The sequence below is a fragment of the Salvelinus namaycush genome, chromosome 27 (assembly GCF_016432855.1).
Source record: "Salvelinus namaycush isolate Seneca chromosome 27, SaNama_1.0, whole genome shotgun sequence".
Lineage (NCBI taxonomy): Eukaryota > Metazoa > Chordata > Actinopteri > Salmoniformes > Salmonidae > Salvelinus > Salvelinus namaycush.
Window position 1 is genome coordinate 17602396 of NC_052333.1, and position 22555 is coordinate 17624950.

Genomic DNA, 22555 nt, shown 5'->3' on the forward strand with positions numbered 1-22555 from the left:
CATCCAGGTGTACTTTTGCAAACTTCAGACGTGCAGCAAGGTTTTTTTTTAACAGCGGTGGCTTCTTTCGTGGTGTCCTCCCATGAACCCCATTCTTGTTTTACGTATCGTAGACTCGTCAACAGAGATGTTAGCATGTTCCAGATATTTCTGCAAGTCTTCAGCAGACACACTAGGATTCTTCTTAACTTCATTGAGTGTTCTGCGCTGTGCTCTTGCAGTCATCTTTGCAGGATGGCCATTCCTAGGGAGAGTAGCAACAGTGCTGAACTTTTTCCATTTATAGACAATTGGTCTTACCGTGGACTGATGAACATCAAGGCTTTTAGAGATACTTTTGTAACCTTTTCCAGCTTTATGCAAGTCAACAACTATTAAACTTAGGTCTTCTGAGATCTCTTTTGTTCGAGGCACTGTTCACATCAGGCAATGCTTCTTGTGAATAGCAAACTCAATTTTATTTTTTTATTTTTATATAGGACAAGGCAGCTCTAACCAACATCTCCTATCTCGTCTTATTGATTGTAGTCCAGGTTAGCTGACTCCTGACTCCAATTAGCTTTTGAAGTCATTAGCCTAGGGGTTCACATACTTTTCCCAACCTACACTGTGAATGTTTAAATTATGTATTTAATATAGACAAGAAATCAAATTATTTGTGTGTTATTAATGTAAGCACACTGTTTGTCAATTGTTGTGACTTAAGATGAAGATCAGATCAAATGTGATGACCAATTTATGCAGAAATCCAGGTAATTCCAAAGGGTTCACATACTTTTTCGTTTGTGTGTGTTTATGTATGTATATGTGATATATATATATATATAATTGTGATATGTGTATATATAATTGTGATATGTATCGTGTGGTCCCTCCCTGCTAATACCTAGCCCTAGTAGTCATGTGAACCATAATGCCTGTCTAATCTATTTTGCTATCGGTCTCAGAAGAAAAAGAAAGACCGGCGGAAAGGTAGAAGTGGGGAGGGAGACGATGATGATGATGACGAGGATATGATGGAGAAACTGAAGAAGCTGTCAGTGCAAGCCAGCGAGGACGAGGAAGAGGAATGTAAGTTGACTGCTTAGTCTGTCAAACAAATGTCTACATTTCAAGCTGGAAATGTTCAGTGTTGATGGCCTAGCTAGCCTTTCATCAACTTTGCTCACTCTCTCTCTTGCTCGCTCTCTTTCTCATCCCAGTTGTGGCCCCTGGAAAAGGCAAGGGAAATAAGGTGAGCATGTTTGAGTTTGAGTTTGAGTTTATTTTATTTTTACAGGGACAGTGCACATTAATCAACGTTTCAGTAAAAGTGCCGGTTTTAGCCAGCCGGCTAATTTTCAACCGCAGTCCCTGGGCAGGTTATTAAAAACAATTACAATATAGACAATAGCAACATAGAACAAGACGTAGCATACAGACAGAGCAACATAGAACAAAAAGCAGCAAGACAAAATTCATAAAAGCAACAAAGTGTTTCCACACCTCACAAGTTACATGTTGTGCATGCATCGGTCTTGATCACTATATCGCCAGTCTTTACGGTCTTGATCACTATATCGCCAGTCTTTACAGTCTTGATCACTATATCGCAAGTCTTTACAGTCTTGATCACTATATCGCCAGTCTTTACAGTCTTGATCACTATATCGCCAGTCTTTACAGTCTTGATCACTATATCGCCAGTCTTTACAGTCTTGATCACTATATCGCCAGTCTTTACAGTCTTGATCACTATATCGCCAGTCTTTACAGTCTTGATCACTATATTGCCAGTCTTTACAGTCTTGATCACTATTTCGCCAGTCTTTACAGTCTTGATCACTATATCGCCAGTCTTTACAGTCTTGATCACTATATCGCCAGTCTTTACAGTCTTGATCACTCCGTTCTATTACATTTTGGGGGTAGAATACACTATAATCCACTTTTAAATTGTATTTGTTGTCTCAGGGTGGGAACATCTTTGCAGCTCTCAGTCAGGGAGACAGTGATGATGATGATGGTGGTGATGATGAGAGACTGGTGAATAAGGTGCGTGGGGTCTGTTATGTTTGTGTGTCGTGTTCTAAATCTGAATGTGGATTCTATTGATACTAACCTCGTGTTTTAGAGTTCCAGGGAGCTCTAAGAAAGTGTTTGTGTTGCTGTTTATTAATTCATCCACCCCATTCCATCCCACCCCTCCTCGTACTGTTCCTTCCTGTTCCTTTTCTACTGTCTTTTGGATTTCATCACAGACTCACAATAATAGCTACACATGTTCAAATCAAAGTTTATTTGTCACGTGCGCTGAATACAACGGGTGTAGGTAGACCTTAGAGTGAAATGTTTACTTACAGGCTCTAACCAATAGTGCAAGAAAGGTATTAGGTGAACAATAGGTAAGTAAAGAAATAAAACAACAGTAAAAAGACAGTTGAAAATAACAGTAGCGAGGCTATACACAGACACCGGTTAGTCAGGCTGATTGAGGTAGTATGTACATGTAGATATGGTTAAAGTGACTGCATATATGATGAACAGAGAGTAGCGTAAAAGAGGGGTTGGTGGGTGGCGGGACACAATGCAGATAGCCCGGTTAGCCAATGTGCGGGAGCACTGGTTGGTCGGGCCAATTGAGGTAGTATGTACAGTCGTGGCCAAAAGTTTTGAGAATGATACAAATATTAATTTTCAGAAAGTCTGCTGCCTCAGTTTGTATGATGGCAATTTGCATATACTCCAGAATGTTATGAAGAGTGATCAGATGAATTGCAATTAATTGCAAAGTCCCTCTTTGCCATGCAAATGAACTGAATCCCCCAAAAAACATTTCCACTGCATTTCAGCCCTGCCACAAAAGGACCAGCTGACATCATGTCAGTGATTCTCTCGTTAACACAGGTGTGAGTATTGACGAGGACCAGGCTGGAGATCACTCTGTCATGCTGATTGAGTTCGAATAACAGATTGGAAGCTTCAAAAGGAGGGTGGTGCTTGGAATCATTGTTCTTCCTCTGTCAATCATGGTTACCTGCAAGGAAATTCGTGCCGTCATCATTGCTTTGCACAAAAAGGGCTTCACAGGCAAGGATATTGCTGCCAGTAAGATTGCACCTAAATCATTTATCGGATCATCAAGAACTTGAAGGAGAGCGGTTCAATTGTTGTGAAGAAGGCTTCAGGGCGCCAAAGAAAGTCCAGCAAGCGCCAGGACCATCTCCTAAAGTTGATTCAGCTGCGGGATCGGGGCACCACCAGTACAGAGCTTGCTCAGGAATGGCAGCAGGCAGCAGGTGAGTGCATCTGCACGCACAGTGAGGCGAAGACTTTTGGAGGATGGCCTGGTGTCACGAAGAGCATCAAAGAAGCCCCTTCTCTCCAGGAAAAACATCAGGGACAGACTGATAATCTGCAAACGGTACAGGGATTGGACTGCTGAGGACTGGGGTAAAGTCATTTTCTCTGATGAATCCCCTTTCCGATTGTTTGGGGCATCCGGAAAAAAGCTTGTCCGGAGAAGACAAGGTGAGCGCTACCATCAGTCCTGTGTCATGCCAACAGTTAAGCATCCTGAGACCATTCATGTGTGGCATTGCTTCTCAGCCAAAGGAGTGGGCCCACTCACAATTTTGCCTAAGAACACAGCCATGAATGAAGAATGGTACCAACACATCCTCCGAGAGCAACTTCTCCCAACCATCCAGGAACAGTTTGGTTACGAACAATGCATTTTCCAGCATGATGGAGCACCTTGCCAGAAGGAAAAAGTGATAACTAAGTGGCTCGGGGAACAAAACATCGATATTTTGGGTCCATGGCCAGGAAACTCCCCAGACCTTAATCCCATTGAGAACTTGTGGTCAATCATCAAGTGGCGGGTGGACATACAAAACCCCACAAATTCTGACAAACTCCAAGCATTGATTATGCAAGAATGGGCTGCCATCAGTCAGGATGTGGCCCAGAAGTTAATTGACAGCATGCCAGGGCGGATTGCAGAGGTCTTGAAAAAGAATGGTCAACACTGCAAATATTGGCTCTTTGCATCAACTTCAAGTAATTGTCAATTAAAGCCTTTGACAGGTGTGAAATGCTTGTAATTATACTTCAGTATTCCATAGTAACATCGGACAAAAATATCTAAACACTGAATCAGCAAACTTTGTGGAAATTAATATTTGTGTAATTCTCAAAACTTTTAGCCACAACTGTACATGAATGTATAGTTAAAGTGACTATGCATATATGATAAACCGAGAGGAGCAGCAGCGTAAAAGAGGGGTTGGGGGGGGCACAGAATGCAAATAGTCCGGGTAGTCATTTGATTACCTGTTCAGGAGTCTAATGGCTTGGGGGTAAAAACTATTGAGAAGCCTTTTTGTCCTAGACTTGGCACTCTGGTACCGCTTGCCATGCGGTAGTAGAGAGAACAGTCTATGACTGGGGTGGCTGGGGTCTTTGGCAATTTTTAGGGCCTTCCTCTGACCGCCTGGTGTAGAGGTCCTGGATGGCAGGCAGCTTAGCCCCAGTTATGTACTGGGCCGTACGCACTACCCTCTGTAGTGCCTTGCGGTCGGAGGCCGAGGAATTGCCGTACCAGGCAGTGATGCAACCGGTCAGGATGCTCTCAATGTTGCAGCTGTAGAACCTTTTGAGGATCTCGGGACCCATGCCAAATCTTTTTAGTTTCCTGAGGGGGAATAGGCTTTTACATCCATATTCTTCGTTATTCCTACATAGGGCTGTTGCGGTCATGAAATTTTCTCAGCTGGTGATTGTCATGCAAATAACTGCCAGTCTCATGGTAATTGACTGTTAATTAACATAAACATGTTTAGCATCTTCTGTCGTCCACACGACCGTTGGAACATCTACATTTTAAAAAGTCTAATAAATCCATTTACTATAGCCTACACCATCACAATAAATCAATTTGTTTATTTTAGACGGGTCTAAAGAAACATGATATGAAGAAAATGTAGCCTATTTCAGAAGAGCATACTCTGAGTTGTCCTTATGTTAGGCCCTAATCTAGCCATACCATATGGCTGTGGGCTACACTAGTTCATTTAGCAGGCAAGATTTGCTTAGAATTCTGTGCCATTATTTTATAGTATGAAGAATACAATTGTACGTAGGAGAAAATATCCTTTCTATTTTATTCAGCTAACGATTTCCGAGGGAGTGCGCACATGCAACTTTTCTGTGTTGAGCAGAAGAAACAGGTCCTCCTATATGCTTAATTTAGGGTTATTTATGCAACTTTAGTTGTGATACAAACGTTGGGCTTTTTGCTTTGATTTTTAATACAGGCTGCATGATGCGACTCTAATGATGATTTGAAAAAGTTACATGAAAGGCATGAGCTCTGCACTGTTTCTTGCGCAGGCTGCACACACTTCATCAGTCTCTCATTCACAATTTGACAAGCATTTGATAATATACTCACCCATCAGACTATTCTTAATTGAATCTGGTCTTTTCGTGTAGCCTATGGGTGGAATCATTTTTGATTTAGAATGCCCCACAAAAAAAAACGGTTAAGTTTTTAATATGTAAGCATAGGCAGCGCGTCCATAAGGCTAGGGGAAGTTATTCCCAAAGTAATTTGAATTAAATTGCCAAAATTATATAGCCTAATTAGCCTACTCATGTCTCTACAGAAATAAAATACATTGAAATAGGCTACTAAAGCATGATTTGGCCACAGTGGATCATTAGCTTCTTTAAAAAGAAAGTGGATTGTTTTAAATCGCATTGCCTTCAGTCGGAAGGAAAGGCAACGCACACAATTTGGGCAGATTGTTGAGTTGCGACTGTCTGAAATGTAGAGGGGCCAGGCATATCGCAATATTTCAAAATACTATCGCAGGGAAATATAGTTTGGGAAGCAAATTGTTATTGCTGTAAAGTGAAGACAAGAAAAATACTAATGTCTTTTTTTAGTTATCAAAATTCTCAACTTAATTGAGCGAACAACAGTATAGCCTATCTTATTGGCACCAGCGGAGAGCATCGGCAACATCCTTGGTGATTGCGCATATTCACCATTTATCATTGTTGGGTCAGTGTTACTTTTTTTGGGGGGGGGGGACAGTTTCCTTCTCCAGTTTAGATGGACCTCATATTGTATTTGTCTCCCCTTCTCATAGGCCTATTATATGGACAACATTGTTTTTATTGATCTGTTTGTCAGTGTCAGCAGAGTAGGCTACCCTGTCATTTGCATAAAAAAAGATTCTGCTAATGTCTCCAGTCATAGGTCCTAAACGATATCCTAACCGCCATCGATAAGAAACAATACTGTGTAGCCGTATTCATTGACCTGGCCAAGGCTTTCGACTCTGTCAATCACCACATCCTCATCGGCAGACTCGATAGCCTTGGTTTCTCAAATGATTGCCTCGCCTGGTTCACCAACTACTTCTCTGATAGAGTTCAGTGTGTCAAATCGGAGGGCCTGTGTCTCTATGGGGGTGCCACAGGGTTCAATTCTTGGACCGACTCTCTTCTCTGTATACATCAATGATGTCGCTCTTGCTGCTGGTGAGTCTGATCCACCTCTACGCAGAGGACACCATTCTGTATACTTCTGGCCCTTCTTTGGACACAGTGTTAACAACCCTCCATACGAGCTTCAATGCCATACAACTCTCCTTCCGTGGCCTCCAATTGCTCTTAAATACAAGTAAAACTAAATGCATGCTCTTCAACCGATCGCTGCCTGCACCTGCCCGCCCGTCCAATATCACTACTCTGGACGGTTCTGACTTAGAATATGTGGACAACTACAAATATCTAGGTGTCTGGTTAGACTGTAAACTCTCCTTCCAGACTCACATCAAACATCTCCAATCCAAAGTTAAATCTAGAATTGGCTTCCTATTTCGAAACAAAGCATCCTTCACTCATGCTGCCAAACATACCCTTGTAAAACTGACCATCCTACCGATATATGTTCTTAGTTCTACATTTTTTGAAAGGAGCATGCTTATTTAAGATGGTGAGCAAATTACTTTTAAAGAACCACCAGGCATCCTCGACTGACGGGATGAGGTCAATATCCTTCCAGGATACCCGGCCAGGTCGATTAGAAAGGCCTGCTCGCAGAAGTGTTTTAGGGAGTGTTTGAGAGTGAAGAGGGGTTGTCGTTTGACCTCGGACCCATAGCGGATGCAGGCAATGAGGCAGTGATCGCTGAGATCCTGAAAACAGCTGAGGTGTATTTGGAGGGCAAGTTGGTCAGGATAATATCTATGAGGGTTTACGGATTTAGGGTTGTACCTGGTGGGTTCATTGATAATTTGTGTGAGATTGAGGGCATCTAGCTTAGATTGTAGGACTGCTGGGGTGTTAAGCATATCCCAGTTTAGGTCACCTAACAGAATGAACTCTGAAGATAGATGGGGGGGCAATCAATTCACATATGGTGTCCAGGGCACAACTGGGAGCTGAGGGGGGTCTATAACAGGTGGCAACAGTGAGAGATTTATTTCTGTAGAGATTAATTTTAAAAATTAGAAGCTCGAACTGTTTGGGCATAGACCTGGGAAGTAAGCCTGCAAAGTTCTGTCAATCTCTGCAGTAGATTGTAACTCCTCCCCCTTTGGCAGTTCTATCTTGACGGAAAATGTTGTTGTTAGGGATGGAAATCTCAGAAATCTCATTTGTGTTGATGTCAGTGTGATTAGAGGAGCAATACATCAGAGTGCAAGGCCATTAGCGACTGGCAGTTAGGAAGTTAAGTAGTCTACTAATGACCATTAGCAGCATCAGAGCGCAGTTTTGGAGAAGCCTAGTTACGGTGCCTAAACGGTCACGTGGAATTTGACTGCGGTCATGAGTCCTGACTGCCGGTGTGGCGGTAATACGGTCACCGTAACAGCCTTATTCCTACATCATTTCCTTTCATTGCATTTCATCTACATGTGTTGGACAAATTAGCATTGGCCAGAAGTGTTGGGGCTTGCAAGGCACTTAGAATCGAATGATTTGAATCAAGCATGTCATTTTTCTTCATAACGACTTTGTGCTTTGGTGTAAGGACATCTCTAATATTAAGGAACTGGTGTATCTGTGTGTTTGTCTTTGCGTCTTTAATACTTTAACACAGGAGGTTGAGAAGGTGCATAAGGGCAAGAAAAAAGATAAGCCAAAACCGAAAGCCAAGGTGGGTGATGGAATGGATTTATTTTCCTACTACAAACTCTTTCCCCCACCATCCCCCTCCCCCCATCCAACAGGGTTAATAACGGAAAGCAGCACATTTTAAATTGTTCACTAACACATTCCCCTCTCAATCTATTCCCTTTTATTTCACAACACTTTATTTAACTACTTTTCTCTTTCTCATAGACCTCATATCTGCAGATCTAACCCACTGAAATACTCAACACAATAAAACTGTCTGATCTCACTTGTTCCCAGACATGGAGCCTCACTCTCCTTTTTCCTACATAAAACCAGGCTCCCTCCGATGATGAGGAAGAAAAGAAAGACGGGAATGAAAAGACAGCTGTGAAAAATAACAAGAAACCAGAGGCTAAACCAGCACCCAAGGTCAGGCTTTTGATAGGCTTTGTGGAATTTTCACTATATTGCTTAGCCTATCTAGTCATTTCAGATCTACTGGAGTATCTATGGAGTACAGAGTAGATCCTAGGGCTTGATTGATTTGGGATTCAGCATTATGTTGAACTAAATGAGACTCACTTTTTTATTATTTATATATATATATACATACATACATACATACATACATAGTTGAAGTCGGAAGTTTACATACACTTATGTTGGAGTCTTTAAAACTCGTTTTTCAACCACTCCACAAATGTCTTGTTAACAAACTATAGTTTTGGCAAGTCGGTCAGGACATCTACTTTTTGCATGAAACAAGTAATTTTTCAACAATTGTTTACAGATAGATTATTTAACTTATATTTCACGATATCACAATTTCAGTGGGTCAGAAGTTGACATACACTAAGTTGACTGTGCCTTTAAACAGCTTGGAAAATTCCAGAAAATTATGTCATGGCTTTAGAAGCTTCTGATAGGCTAACTGACATCAATTGAGTCAATTGGAGGTGTACCTGTGGATGTATTTCAAGGCCTACCTTCAAACTTGGTGCCTCTTTGCTTGACATCATGGAAATATCAGCCAAGAACTAAGAAAAAAATTGTGGACCTCCACAAGTCTGGTTCATCCTTGGGAGCAATTTCCAAATGGGTGAAGGTACCATGTTCATCTGTACAAACAATAGTACGCAAGTATAAACACCATGGGACCACGCAGCCGTCATACCGCTTAGGAAGGAGACGCGTTCTGTGTCTGAACGTACTTTGAACGTACTTTGCTGCGACAAGTGCAAATCAATCCCAGAACAACAGCAAAGGACCTTGTGAAGATGCTGGAGGAAACAGGTACAAAAGTATCTATATCCACAAGTAAAATGAGTCCTTTATCGACAACCTGAAAGGCCGCTCAGCAAGAAAGAAGCCACTGCTCCAAAACTGCCATAAAAAAGCCAGACGGTTTGCAACTGCAGATGGGGACAAAGATCGTACGTTTTGGAGAATTGTCCTCTGGTCTGATGAAACAAAAATAGAACTGTTTAGCCATAATGACCATCATTATGTTTGGAGGAGAAAGGGGAGGCTTGCAAGCCGAAGAACACCATCCCAACCGTGAAGCACGGGGGTGGCAGCATCATGTTGTGGGGGTGCTTTGTTGCAGGAGGGACTGGTGTACTTCACGAAATAGATGGCATCATGAGGGAGGAAAATTATGTGGATATATTGAAGCAACATCTCAAGACATCCGTCAGGAAATTCATTCTTGGTCGCAAATGGGTCTTCCAAATGGACAATGACCCCAAGCATACTCCCAAAGTTGTGGCAAAATGGCTTAAGGACAACAAAGTCAAGGTATTGGAGTGGCCACCACAAAGCCCTGACCTCAATCCTATAGAAAATGTGTGGGCAGAACTGAAAAGGCGTGTGTGAGCAAGGAGGCCTACAAACCTGACTCAGTTACTCTAGCCCTGTCAGGAGGAATGGGCCAAAATTCACCCAACTTATTGTGGAAGGCTACCCACAACGTTTGACCCAAGTTGCACAATTTAAAGGCAATGCACCCAAATACTAATTGAGTGTATGTAAACTTCTGACCCAATGGGAATGTGATGAAAGAAATAAAAGCTGAAATAAATCATTCTCTCTCTTATTCTGACATTTCACATTATTAATAATGTGGTGATCCTAACTGACCTAAGACAGGGAATTTTTACGAGGATTAAATGTCAGGAATTGTGAATAACTGAGTTTAAATGTATTCGGCTAAGGTGTATGTACATTTCCAACTTCAAATGTATTATTATTATTTTTTATTTAGGCAACTGAGGAGGATGAAGCGGAGGACGAGAAGCCTCAGCCAAAGAAAGGCAAGAAGGAACAGCCCAAGGTGAGTGATGAGCTCTAGTGGTAACGACACAAACTTTGTGTAAAACAGTTTTCCTTCTGGAATGTAGGGATGGCATTCTATAGGAAATGTAATGAGTTAGCAACATACAGTGCCTACATAAAGTATTCATACACCTTGACTTATTCCATGTTTTCTTATTATGGTGTGAATTTATAATGTTTAATCTCACACATCTACACACACTACCCTATAATGACAAGGTGAAACATGTTTTTAGACATTTTAGCTAATTTATTGAAAATGAAATATAGATATCTCACTTACATAATTATTCACACCCCTGAGTCAATACTTTGTTGAAGCACCTTTTGCAGTGATTACAGCTGTGAGTCTTTCTGGGTAAGTCTCCAAGAGCGTTCCACACCTGGATTTTGCAACAATTTGCCCATTATTCTTCAAGCTCTGTCAAGTTGGTTCTTGATCAATGATAGACAACCATTTTCAGGTCTTGCCATAGATTTTCAAGTAGATTTAAGTTGAAACTGTAACTTGGTAAGCAACTCCAGTGTGGATTTGGCCTTGTGTTTTAGGTGATTGTCCTGCCGAAATGTGAATTTGTCTCCCAGTGTCTGGTGGAAAGCAGACTGAACCAGGTTTTCCTCTAGGATTTTGCCTGTACTTGGCTCCATTCGGTTTCTTTTTCTATCCTGAAAAACTCCCCAGTCCTTGCCGATTACAAGCATACCCATAACATGATGCAGCCACCAGTATGCTTGAAAATATGGAGAGATACTCAGTAATGTATTGGATTTGCCCAAACATAACACTTTGTATTCAGGATAAAAAAGTGAATGCTTTGCCACATTTTCTGCAGTATTACTTTAGTGCCTTGTTGCAGGATGCATGTTTTGGAATATTTTTGTTCTGTACATGCTTCCTTCTTTTTACTCTGTCAATTAGGTTAGTATTGTGGAGTAACTACGATGTTATTGATCCATCCTCAGTTTTCTCCTGTCACAGCCATTAAACTGTTTTAAAGTCACCATTGGCCTCATGGTGAAATCCCTGAGTGGTTTCCTTCCTCTCTGGCAATTTGGTTAGGAAGGAAGCCTGTATCTTTGTAATGACTGGGTGTATTGATACATCATCCGACGCGTAAATATCTTCACCATGCTCAAAGGGATATTCAATATCTGCTTTTTAATTTTTAATTTACCCATCTACCAATAGGTGCCTTTTGCAAGGAATTGGAAAACCTCCCTGGTCATTATGGTTGAATCTGTGTTTGAAATTCACTGCTCGACTGAGGGACCTAACAGATAATTGTATGTGTGGGGTACAGAGATGGGGTAGTCATTCAAAAATCATATTAAACACTATTGTTGCACACAGTCCATGCAACTTATCATGTGACTTGTTAAGCAAACTTTTACTCCTGAACTTATTTAGGCTTGCCGTAACAAAAGGGGTTAAATACTTATTGACTCATGACATTTCAGCTTTACATTGTTTTAATTAATTTGACATTGGTATTATGTGTAGGCCAGTGACCCAAAATCTCAATTTAATCCATTTTAAATTCAGGATGTAACACAACATTTTGAAAAAGTCAAGGGGTGTGAATACTTTCTGAATGCACTGTACTGTGTGACTAAGTCTGAAGATCCACACCTGTAAACTATCTTGGCCAATATAATGCATGGCCACGGTATGTGGGTCACAGTAGCACTTTATCTCTTGTCAGGGTAGTTTCTGTATTACCATAATGCTGTGTTACTTGTCCCATTCAGAGGATGAACAAACCTGCTCGCCCTCCGCGCAGCGAAGATGAAGAGGCTGAAGACGACGAAGATGACACAATGAAGGTGTGTGTTTATCGTCTAATCTGAGTCTGCTGTATGGAAAGGTCATACATGGCATGTAGAACCACCTTAGAACGTCTAACTCACTGTCTCTCCCTCTGTCTGCATCCCTCTCTACTGTCAGTGTGCTGAAGACGTGATAGCAGAGCAGGAGCAGGAGAAAGGTGACGACCCCTTTGCCAACATGAGCAAGAAGGAGAAGAAGAAGAAAAAGAAAATGGTAACAGTACCAATCAAAGTTTTAGAACACCTACTCATTCCAGGGTTTTCTTTATTTTTACTATTTTATACATTGTAGAATAATAGTGAAGACATCTAAACTATGAAATGACACATGGAATCATGTAGTAACCAAAAAAGTGTTAAACAAATCAAAATATATTTTAGATTCTTCATAGTAGCCACCCTTTGCATTGATGACAGATTTGTACACGCTTGGCATTCTCTCAACCTGCTTCATGAGGTAGTCACCTGGAATTCATTTAAATTAACAGGTGTGCCTAGTTAAAAGTTAAATAGTGGAATTTCTTTCCTTAATGCGTTTGAGCCAATCAGTCGTGTTGTGACAAGGTATACAGAAGATAGCCCTATTTGATAGACCAAGTCCATATTATGGCAAGAACAGCTCAAATAAGCAAAGAGAAACGACAGTCCATCATTACTTTAAGACACGAAGGTCAGTCAATCCGGAAAATTTCAAGAACTTTGAAAGTGCAGTCACAAAAACCATCAAGTGCAATGATGAAACTGGCTCTCATGAGGACCGCCACAGGAAAGGAAGACTGAGAGTTACCGTTGCTGCAGAGGATAAGTTCATTAGTTACCAGCCTCAGAAATCGGCATAAAACTGCACCTCGAATTGCAGCACCAATAAATGCTTCCGAGTTCAAGTAACAGACACACCAACTGTTCAGAGGAGACTACGGGAATGAGGCCTTCATGGTTGAATTGCTGCAAAGAAACCACTACTAAGGGACACCAATAAGAAGAGACTTGCTTGGGCCAAGAAACACAAGCAATGGACATTAGACCGGTGGAAATCTGTCCTTTGGTCTGGTTCCAACCACCGTGTCTTTTTGAGACACCGAGTAGGTGAACGGATTATCTCCGCATGTGTGGTACCCACTGTGAAGCATGGAGGAGGTGTGATGGTGTGGAGGTCCTTTGCTGGTGACATTATTTGTGATTTATTTAGAATTCAAGGCACACTTAACCAGCATGGCTACCACAGCATTCTGCAGCGATACGCCATCCCATCTGGTTTGGGCTTAGTGGGACCATCATTTGTTTTTCAACAGGACAATGACCCAAAACACACCTCCAGGCTGTGGAAGGGCTATTTGACCAAGGAGGGTGATGGAGTGCTGCATCAGATGACCTGGCCTCCACAATCACCCAACCTCAACCAAATTGAGATGGTTTGTGATGAGTTGGACCGCAGAGTGAAGGAAAAGCAGCCAACAAGTGCTCAGCATGTGTGTGAACTCCTTCAAGACTGCTGGAAAAGCATTCCGGGTGACTACCTCATTGAGATAATGCCAAGAGTGTGCAAAGCTGTCATCAAGGCAAAGGGTGGTTACTTTGAATAATCTAAAATATATCTTATATTTGTTTAATACTTTTTTGGTTACTACATAGTTCCATATGTGTTATTTCATAGTTTTGATGTTTTCACTATTATTCTACAATGTAGAAAATAGTCAAAATAAAGACAAACCTTCAAATGAGTAGGTGTGTCCAAACTTTTGACTAGTACTGTATATTCTCTACAAATATTGACATTTTGAGAGCCTTTGGGCCAAACCAGAGACAGAAGAATTTTATTAATTGGAAGTGTGTGGCTGTGTTTCTAGATTGAGTATGAGAAGCAGGTAGCCAGTGTGCGTGCTGCCAACGCCATTGAGGGAGACTTCTCCGTGTCCCAGGCTGAGTTGTCTTCCAGACAGGCCATGCTGGAGAACGCATCAGATATCAAGGTGACCTGACCCTCTCAACTCTTCTAGTGTTTTTTTTATTTGGAAGAATTGCGAGAACTACATAGAACCTAGTTATTTTACTGAAGATAAACTCAATAGGACTCAGAATCGACTCAATCGACACACATCTCTCTATCTTTCTCTTATATTATATTACACAGGCACAAACAAAAGTATGTAGACACCCCTTCAAATTAGTGGATTCGGCTATTTCAACCACACCCGTTGCTGACAGGTGTATAAAATCGAGCACATAGCCATGCAATCTTCATAGACAAACATTGACAGTAGAATGGCCCGTACTGAAGAGTTCAGTGAATTTCTACGTGGCACAATCATAGGATGCCACCTTTCCAACAAGTCAGTTCGTCAAATTTCTGCCCTGCTCGAGCTGTCATGGTCAACTGTAAGTGCTGTTGTTGTGAATTGGAAACGTTTAGCCGCAACAATGGCTCAGCCGCGAAGTGGTAGTCCACACAAGCTCACAGAACGGGACTGCCGAGTGCTGAAGCGCGTAACGCATAAAAATGATCTGGAACCAACGTCAGCACAAGAACTGTGCGTTGGGAGCTTCATGAAATGGGTTTCCATGGCCGAGCAGCTGCACCCAAGCCTAAGATCACCATGCGCAATGACAAGTGTCGGCTGGAGTGGTGTAAAGCTCGCCGCCATTGGACTCTGGAGCAGTGGAAAGGCGTTCTCTGGAGAGATGAATCACGCTTCACCATCTGGCAGTCCAACGGAGTAAGCTGGATTTGGAGAAAGCTACCTGCCCCAATGCATAGTGCCAACTTTAAAGTTTGGTGGAGGCGGAATAATGGTCTGGGGCTATTTTTCATGGTTCGGGCTAGGCCCCTTAGTTCCAGTGATGGGAAATCTTAATGCTACAGCATAAAATGACGTTCTGGACGATTCTGTGCTTTCAACTTTGTGGCAACAGTTTGGGGAACTTCCTGTTTCAGCATGACAGTGCCCCTGTGCACAAAGCGAGGTCCATACAGAAATAGTTTGTCGAGATCGATGTGGAAGGACTGGACTGCGCAGAGCCCTGAGCTCAACTCCATCGAACACCTTTGGGAGCCAGGCCTAATCACCCAACATCAGTGCCTGACCTCAGTAATGCTCTTGTGGCTGAATGGATGTAAGTCCCTGCAGCAATGTTCCAACATCTAGTGGAAAGCCTTCCTGGAAGAGTGGAAGCTGTTATAGCAGCAAGGAGGGGACCAACTTAATGCCCGTGATTTTGGAGTAAGATGTTTGACATGCAGGTGTCCACATACTTTTGGTCATGTAGTGTAACATCTTATCACACACAAGAAGAATGGTTGTACGGACGAGGATGGTTGTTGGGATTCATCAAATGGCTGAATGTCTATGTAACTGAAACATTGCACTTTATGTATTAAATGTTTATTTGTAAGCACACAGTGTGAGTATGAGGTGGTAGTCCCTTCAACCATTCCTTACTGAATGTCAATTGGGAAGCCCTAAAGTTCTGAGTGTCAGAGTTCACCTGTGGTGGTTTCAGTGTTTTAATGTGCCGCTCTTTGTTTCATCCAGCTGGAGAGGTTCAGTATATCAGCTCACGGGAAAGAGCTGTTTGTCAATGCAGACCTCCTGGTGGTGGCAGGAAGACGCTACGGTCTGGTTGGACCTAACGGGAAGGGGAAGACCACGCTTCTGAAACATATAGCCAACAGAGCTCTCAGTATCCCTCCTAACATTGATGTGCTGCTCTGTGAGCAAGGTATGTCACCTGTCCTCTGAAGAAACCCCCATCATACCTTTCTTTCTGTCTCCTTCCCTTATCCTCTCTCTCTACCCCCCCTCTCTCTCTACCCCTCTTCTCCCTTCCGTTCTCTCTACCCCTCTTCTCCCTTCCGTTCTCTCTACCCCTCTTCTCCCTTCCGTTCTCTCTACCCCTCACTTCACCCCCACCGTCTTTTCTCCCTTTAACACCCTGTCATGCTCTCCGTATCTCCATAGAGGTGATGGCGGATGACACCCCAGCGGTCCAGGCTGTGTTGAAGGCAGACACCAGGCGTCTGAAGCTCCTAGAGGAGGAGAGACAGTTGCAGGCTCTGCTGGAGAAAGGAGAAGACAGTGTGGCTGAGAGACTGGACAAGGTATGGGGAAGCATCAAAATTGAACCCTAATACATTCTTAGATCTGCCAGGCAAAATATCCACTTCCTAATTGCTATGATAGTCTATTGAATACAGGGCTGGGGTCAGGTTTTCATTCAGACTGTGGTAACAGGAAAAAGAGAGCCATGGTCTCTTAACCTGCATTCAGATAGTAATGTAATATCTGTCAATCGACTAAACCACCGCATGTGTACATATTGTGCGTCTGTCTCAACCAGGTCTATGAGGAGTTGAGGATCATCGGGGCAGCAGCAGCGGAGGCTAAAGCCCGTCGTATTCTGGCTGGTCTCTCCTTCACCCCAGAGATGCAGAACAGAGCTACCAAGAAGTTCTCTGGAGGCTGGAGGATGAGAGTCTCACTAGCCAGGTACAGTTTTTTTCTGAATTCCAAGTACAGGTGTAGGATCTAAATTCGATCACTCTTTTGTTGCTGAGAATTTACAGGAAATGCAGATGAGTTTCATGATTCAAATAAATTCATTAAAAACCCACACTAACACACGGTTATATTAACAGTATTGTGCTTTTCATGTAACCTACTTTGGCCAGCTAATTACCTAACCACCAATCAAGCAACCCTATGGACTTAAAGTTCAAATTATTTTATTTAACCAGGAAGGGCTCATGGAGATTTAAAATCTCTTTTTCAATAGCGTCCTGGCCAAGATGGGCAGCACCAAGTCATTACACAACTAGACAGACATGACAAACTACAGGTAATCTAGTAAAAAAATTAAAAATAATTCACAAGAGCATAACAAAATCATAAAACAGCAAATTAAAAACATTGACAGGTGAGGGAATCAGCCGAAAAAAATCCTTCATCAATTATTTAAAAACACCAATAGGGACAAGTTCTTCCAGTTTAAAAAAGAATTTGTAAGGCGTTCCAAGCCGATGGCGCAGAGTACATAAAAGCCCTTTCACCAAATCCAGTTCGGACATCTGGAACAGTTAGCAGGATAGTCCTGTGAACGAAGAGAGTGCCAACCACATTTCTGTAAAATAAAAATGCCCAAATAAAATGGTAGTAAACCCAAAATGCCTTTGTAAATAAAAGTATATACCAGTGACTGAGCCTACGAGTGACTAGAGAAGGCCAGCCAACCCTGGTATACAAAGTGCAGTGGTGCGTAAGTGTTTTGCCGTTTACCATGAAGCATTGAGATTTATTTTAAAGGGTGTCAATTGATCTCAACCACTGAGCGGAAGCATTTATTTATAACATATCCCCGTAGTCTAGTATAGATATAAATGTAGCTGATACTAGCCTCCTCCTGGCTTCAAAATAAAAACAGGCCATATTCCTAAAATAAAATCCCAGCATTTTTTGTAAGTTATTGAATATGCAATTTAAAAGAGGCCGTCATCAATTAAAATTCCAAGATATTTATATGCGGTTACAGTCTCAATCTCATTGCCCTGACAGGCAGTAATAGGTGAAAGGTTCAGAGGTCTATTTCTTGTTTTAGAAAACACCATTAGTTTTGTTTTGTCAGTATTGAGGATAAGATTCAATTGACACAATGTATGTTGAACAGTATAAAAAGGTTCTGGATAGCTTTTGTGAGAGACGAGGCGCAACAATAAATAACAGTATCATCAGCGTAGAAATTAAGTGCCGCATTTTGCTAATTTTTGTCTTAAATGATTTATATAAATAGTGAATAAGAGGGCACCAAGTACAGAGCCTTGGGGCACACATTTCAGACAGAACATTTAAGACATGAGCCCATCAAATTGAGTGCACTGAGTTCTATCAGACAGACAGTTAGCAAACCATGCAACTGCATGCTCCGAAAGACCTATGCTCAACAATCTCTGCCTCAGTATAGCATGATCAACTGTAACTAAAGCCTTAGAGATCAATAAAAAGTGAGAGAGAGTGCTGTTTTTTTTGTTAAGGGCTTCAGTGATATCATTTAAAACCTTCATGGCTGCTGTAATTGTGCTATGCTTCTTTGTGCCCGATTTGGTACATTGATAAAATAGAGTTAGTATATAAAAACTATTTTAGCTGTTCACTAACAAGGGTTTCAAGTATTTTCGCCAGAGGTGACAGCTTTTGAGATTGGCCTATAATTATTTAAGAGTTGGATCTCCCCCTTTTAAAAGTGGTAGGACAAATGCTGATTTCCAGATCTTTGGAATTTCATTACATTCCAGAATTAGATTGAACAGATATGTAAGTGGTTCACCAATGAAGTCGGCTGCCAGTTTTAAAAAGCAGGGATCAAGAAGATCAGGACCTGCAGGCTTTCTCTGATCTGAGGATTTCAGGGCTTTATGTACCTCCTGCACTCAGAATAGCAAAAGCTCAAACTTTGACCAGCTCTCACAGGTTCATCCACACATGGTTGTACAGAGACAGAGGACACTGGTTCATCCACACAGGGTTGTACAGAGACAGAGGACACTGAATCAAACATTCTACCAGATGATACAAAGTGCTCATTGATACAATTCAGCATGTCAGTTTTGTCATATACAGCAACAGAGTCCTTCAATTTACATAACGGTAATTCATTGACATTACTGTTACCAGACAAACTTAATTAATAGCCTTCCAAAATGTTCTAGGGTCATTCGGGTTATCAGTGGTAACAGACATAAAATATTCACACTTGGCCTTCCTGGGAAGAAATAACACTTGGCTGCCTAAAAACAAGCCAATCAGCATCAGAACATGATTTCCTTGCTCAGGCTAGATTACGGTCGTGAATAATACAAGACAGCTCAGAAGAAAACCATGCATTATCCCACCATTTAACCCTGAACCTGTGGAATGGGGCATGTTTGTTTACTATTTGGAGAAAACCATCATGAAAGAATTTCCAGTTTCCACATCAGAAATAAGCTCAATCTTGCTCCAGTCAAAATAAAACAAATCATGAAGGAAAGCCTGCTCAATAAAACTCTTGAAGTTTGTCTTAGTAACCTTAGTATTTCTAACAGCAACAACAGCACAATGGTCACTTGAATCATTACAAAAAACAGCAGAATATTTATGTGGACCATTTGTCAATATCTAATCAATCAGGGTAGAGTTATCTGGACATTTGGGTGGGTGGGTGAGTTAATCAACTGGGTAAGAGTCATAGAATTAAATCAAATTCAAATAAAATGTATTTATATAGCCCTTCTTACATCAGCTGATATCTCAAAGTGCTGTACAGAAACCCAGCCTAAAACCCCAAACAGCAAGCAATGCAGGTGTAGAAGCACGGTGGCTAGGAAAAACTCCCTAGAAAGGCCGAAACCTAGAGAGGAACCAGGCTATGAGGGGTGGCCAGTCCTCTTCTGGCTGTGCCGGGTGGAGATTATAACAGAACATGGCCAAGATGTTCAAATGTTCATAAATGACCAGCATGGTCAAATAATAATAATCACAGTAGTTGTCGAGGGTGCAACAAGTCAGAACCTCAGGAGTAAATGTCAGTTGGCTTTTCATAGCCGATCATTGAGAGTATCTCTACCGCTCCTGCTGTCTCTAGAGAGTTGAAAACAGCAGGTCTGGGACAGGTAGCACGTCCGGTGAACAGGTCAGGGTTCCATAGCCGCAGGCAGGACAGTTGAAACTGGAGCAGCAGCACGGCCAAGTGGACTGGGGACAGCAAGGAGTCATCATGCCAGGTAGTCCTGAGGCATTGTCCTAGGGCTCAGGTCCTCCGAGAGAGAGAAAGAAAGAGAGAATTAGAGAGAGCATACTTGAATTCACACAGGACACCGGATAAGACAGAAGTACTTCAGATATAACAGACTGACCCTAGCCCCCCGACACATAAACTACTGCAGCATAAATACTGGAGGCTGAGACAGGAGGGGTCAGGAGACACTGTGGCCCCGTCCGATGATACCCCCGGACAGGGCCAAACAGGCAGGATATAACCCCACCCACTTTGCCAAAATTACAATACATTTTAAAATTAAAAACTGACCATCCTACCGATCCTCGACTTCGGCGATGTCATTTACAAAATAGCCTCCAATACCCTACTCAATAAATTGGATGCAGTCTATTACAGTGCCATCCGTTTTGTCACCAAAGCCCCATATACTACCCACCACTGCGACCTGTACGCTCTCGTTGGCTGGCCCTCGCTTCATACTCGTCGCCAAACCCACTGGCTCCAGGTCATCTACAAGACCCAGCTAGGTAAAGTCCCCCCTTATCTCAGCTCGCTGGTCACCATAGCAGCACCCACCTGTAGCACGCACTCCAGCAGGTATATCTCTCTGGTCACCCCCAAAACCAATTCTTCCTTTTCTGCCTGTCCTTCCAGTTCTCTGCTGCCAATGACTGGAACGAATTACAAAAATCTCTGAAACTGGAAACACTTATCTCCCTCACTAGCTTTAAGCACCAGCTGTCAGAGCAGCTCACAGATTACTGCACCTGTACATAGCCCATCTATAATTTAGCCCAAACAACTACCTCTCCCCCTACTGTATTTATTTATTTAGCTCCTTTGCACCCCATTATTTCTATCTCTACTTTGCACATTCTTCCACTGCAAATCTACCATTCCAGTGTTTTACTTGCTATATTGTATTTACTTCGCCACCATGGCCTTTTTTTGCCTTTACCTCACCTCATTTGCTCACATTGTATATAGACTTATTTTTCTACTGTATTATTGACTGTATGTTTGTTTTACTCCATGTGTAACTCTGTGTTGTTGTATGTGTCGAACTGCTTTGCTTTATCTTGGCCAGGTCGCAGTTGTAAATGAGAGCTTGTTCTCAACTTGCCTACCTGGTTAAATAAAGGTGAAATAAATAAATAAATGAAAAACCAACACCAGTTGAGATCACCAATCAAGATAATTACACTGTAAAGAAGTTTAGACATAAGGTTCATCAGAGAAGAAAATGCATCACCGAGAGCAGGGGGGGGGGGGGGGCTTTAACAGCCAATTACAGTTATAAAGAGACCCTTTGAATTCTCAAGATTCAAAGCAAGAAATTCCAACTGTTTCCAAATAGTTTCAGGCTTTGCCACACATACAGGGAATTTAGTCTTTACATATATAGCCAAACCCCCACCTTAACTTGATCAGTGCAATACACATTGTAACCATTTATACAAATATCCTTATCAAGAACAGACTTGTTGAGCCAGGTTTCAGGAAACAATTGCATCAGTTGATTTAGCCCAAATCCTAACCCCAACAATTTTTGACAACAGGCTACGTACATTTAAATGAAAAATACCAAAACCAGATCTTGATTTAAAATCAGAGGGGGTTTGGAGACATTGCATATCAGGGCCAGGGTTAAGTTGCACGTTACCTGATATCAACAAAAGAAGAATAACTAGGCACCTCTGTTTAATAACCTTGCACGGCTTCTCTGTTTTTAAGAGACCTACTGCAAGCTAATTCTACAAGTGAGTTTCCAGACAGTACAAAACAGTCATTTAAAAACATTAATATTTGGTAGTGACACAAGTTCTTACTGTTCACATCATGCCCCAAATGCATTGGCACTTGGACGAGTGGGCCGAGTGAAAGAGCGAGTTCCCGCAGACAAAATGTCTAATGGACGGGAGCACATTGTCAGATGTACTCACCCAGCGACAATGTTATTTTTCTCCAGAGTTCAGTAAAGTCAGTGCACAAAGCAATACCACAAATTGTAATTTTCTGAGAGCTGTAAGAAATAGAGGCCAAGGTAAGGTGAGAGAGGGCCTGTGTGTATGGGGGTCGATTGAGAGAAGGGCTTGGGGATTGTTGAGCTGCCTCTGACAGCCAGGCGGAGAGCGAAGAGGAGCAGCTTGGACCAGACACTCTGCAGAGGGAGAGCTGAGGATAGAACCCAGGCCAGCCAGAGAGAGGGTTACTTTGGTAAACTTTAAGTGAAGAAGTGCAAATAACCGCGATCTTTACACCAGCAAAACTAAATAGTTTGCAATACACAAGGAAATTGTAGATTTGTTCCATCATTAATTAATAGGTTATTAGTAGGTTAAAAACTACTAGTCACAGACAACGACTTGACATGTTGCCATCTTGGATTTTTCTGTTAAAATATAGGTCAAATTAAGCTCATATCCGTTGACCCCTTATCCCTCCCAAGGCAATTCTATACATCTGAAAGGATTTGATTTTGAGGTTTTAGCAATATGGGAATTTCTTCAATTGTTTTTTCTTCAGCTACTTC

The 22555-nt window shown here is 41.9% G+C and overlaps 1 protein-coding gene across 4 annotated transcripts in view; it reads left to right on the forward strand.

The window, feature by feature from the left end:
• Positions 1-22555, forward strand: part of LOC120022123 (ATP-binding cassette sub-family F member 1-like) — a 33186-nt gene that overhangs the window by 6071 nt on the left and 4560 nt on the right. The window contains exons 4-15 of one of the 4 annotated variants that reach the window (XM_038965964.1): positions 948-1071; positions 1203-1234; positions 1954-2034; positions 8099-8155; positions 8452-8544; positions 10379-10447; positions 12199-12273; positions 12395-12490; positions 14124-14246; positions 15807-15993; positions 16233-16372; positions 16612-16760. In XM_038965964.1, coding sequence (XP_038821892.1) covers positions 948-1071; positions 1203-1234; positions 1954-2034; positions 8099-8155; positions 8452-8544; positions 10379-10447; positions 12199-12273; positions 12395-12490; positions 14124-14246; positions 15807-15993; positions 16233-16372; positions 16612-16760 — 1226 coding nt within the window. The remainder of the gene's footprint in view (positions 1-947; positions 1072-1202; positions 1235-1953; positions 2035-8098; positions 8156-8451; positions 8545-10378; positions 10448-12198; positions 12274-12394; positions 12491-14123; positions 14247-15806; positions 15994-16232; positions 16373-16611; positions 16761-22555) is intronic. The other 3 variants (XM_038965965.1, XM_038965966.1, XM_038965967.1) reach the window with 3 other exon arrangements.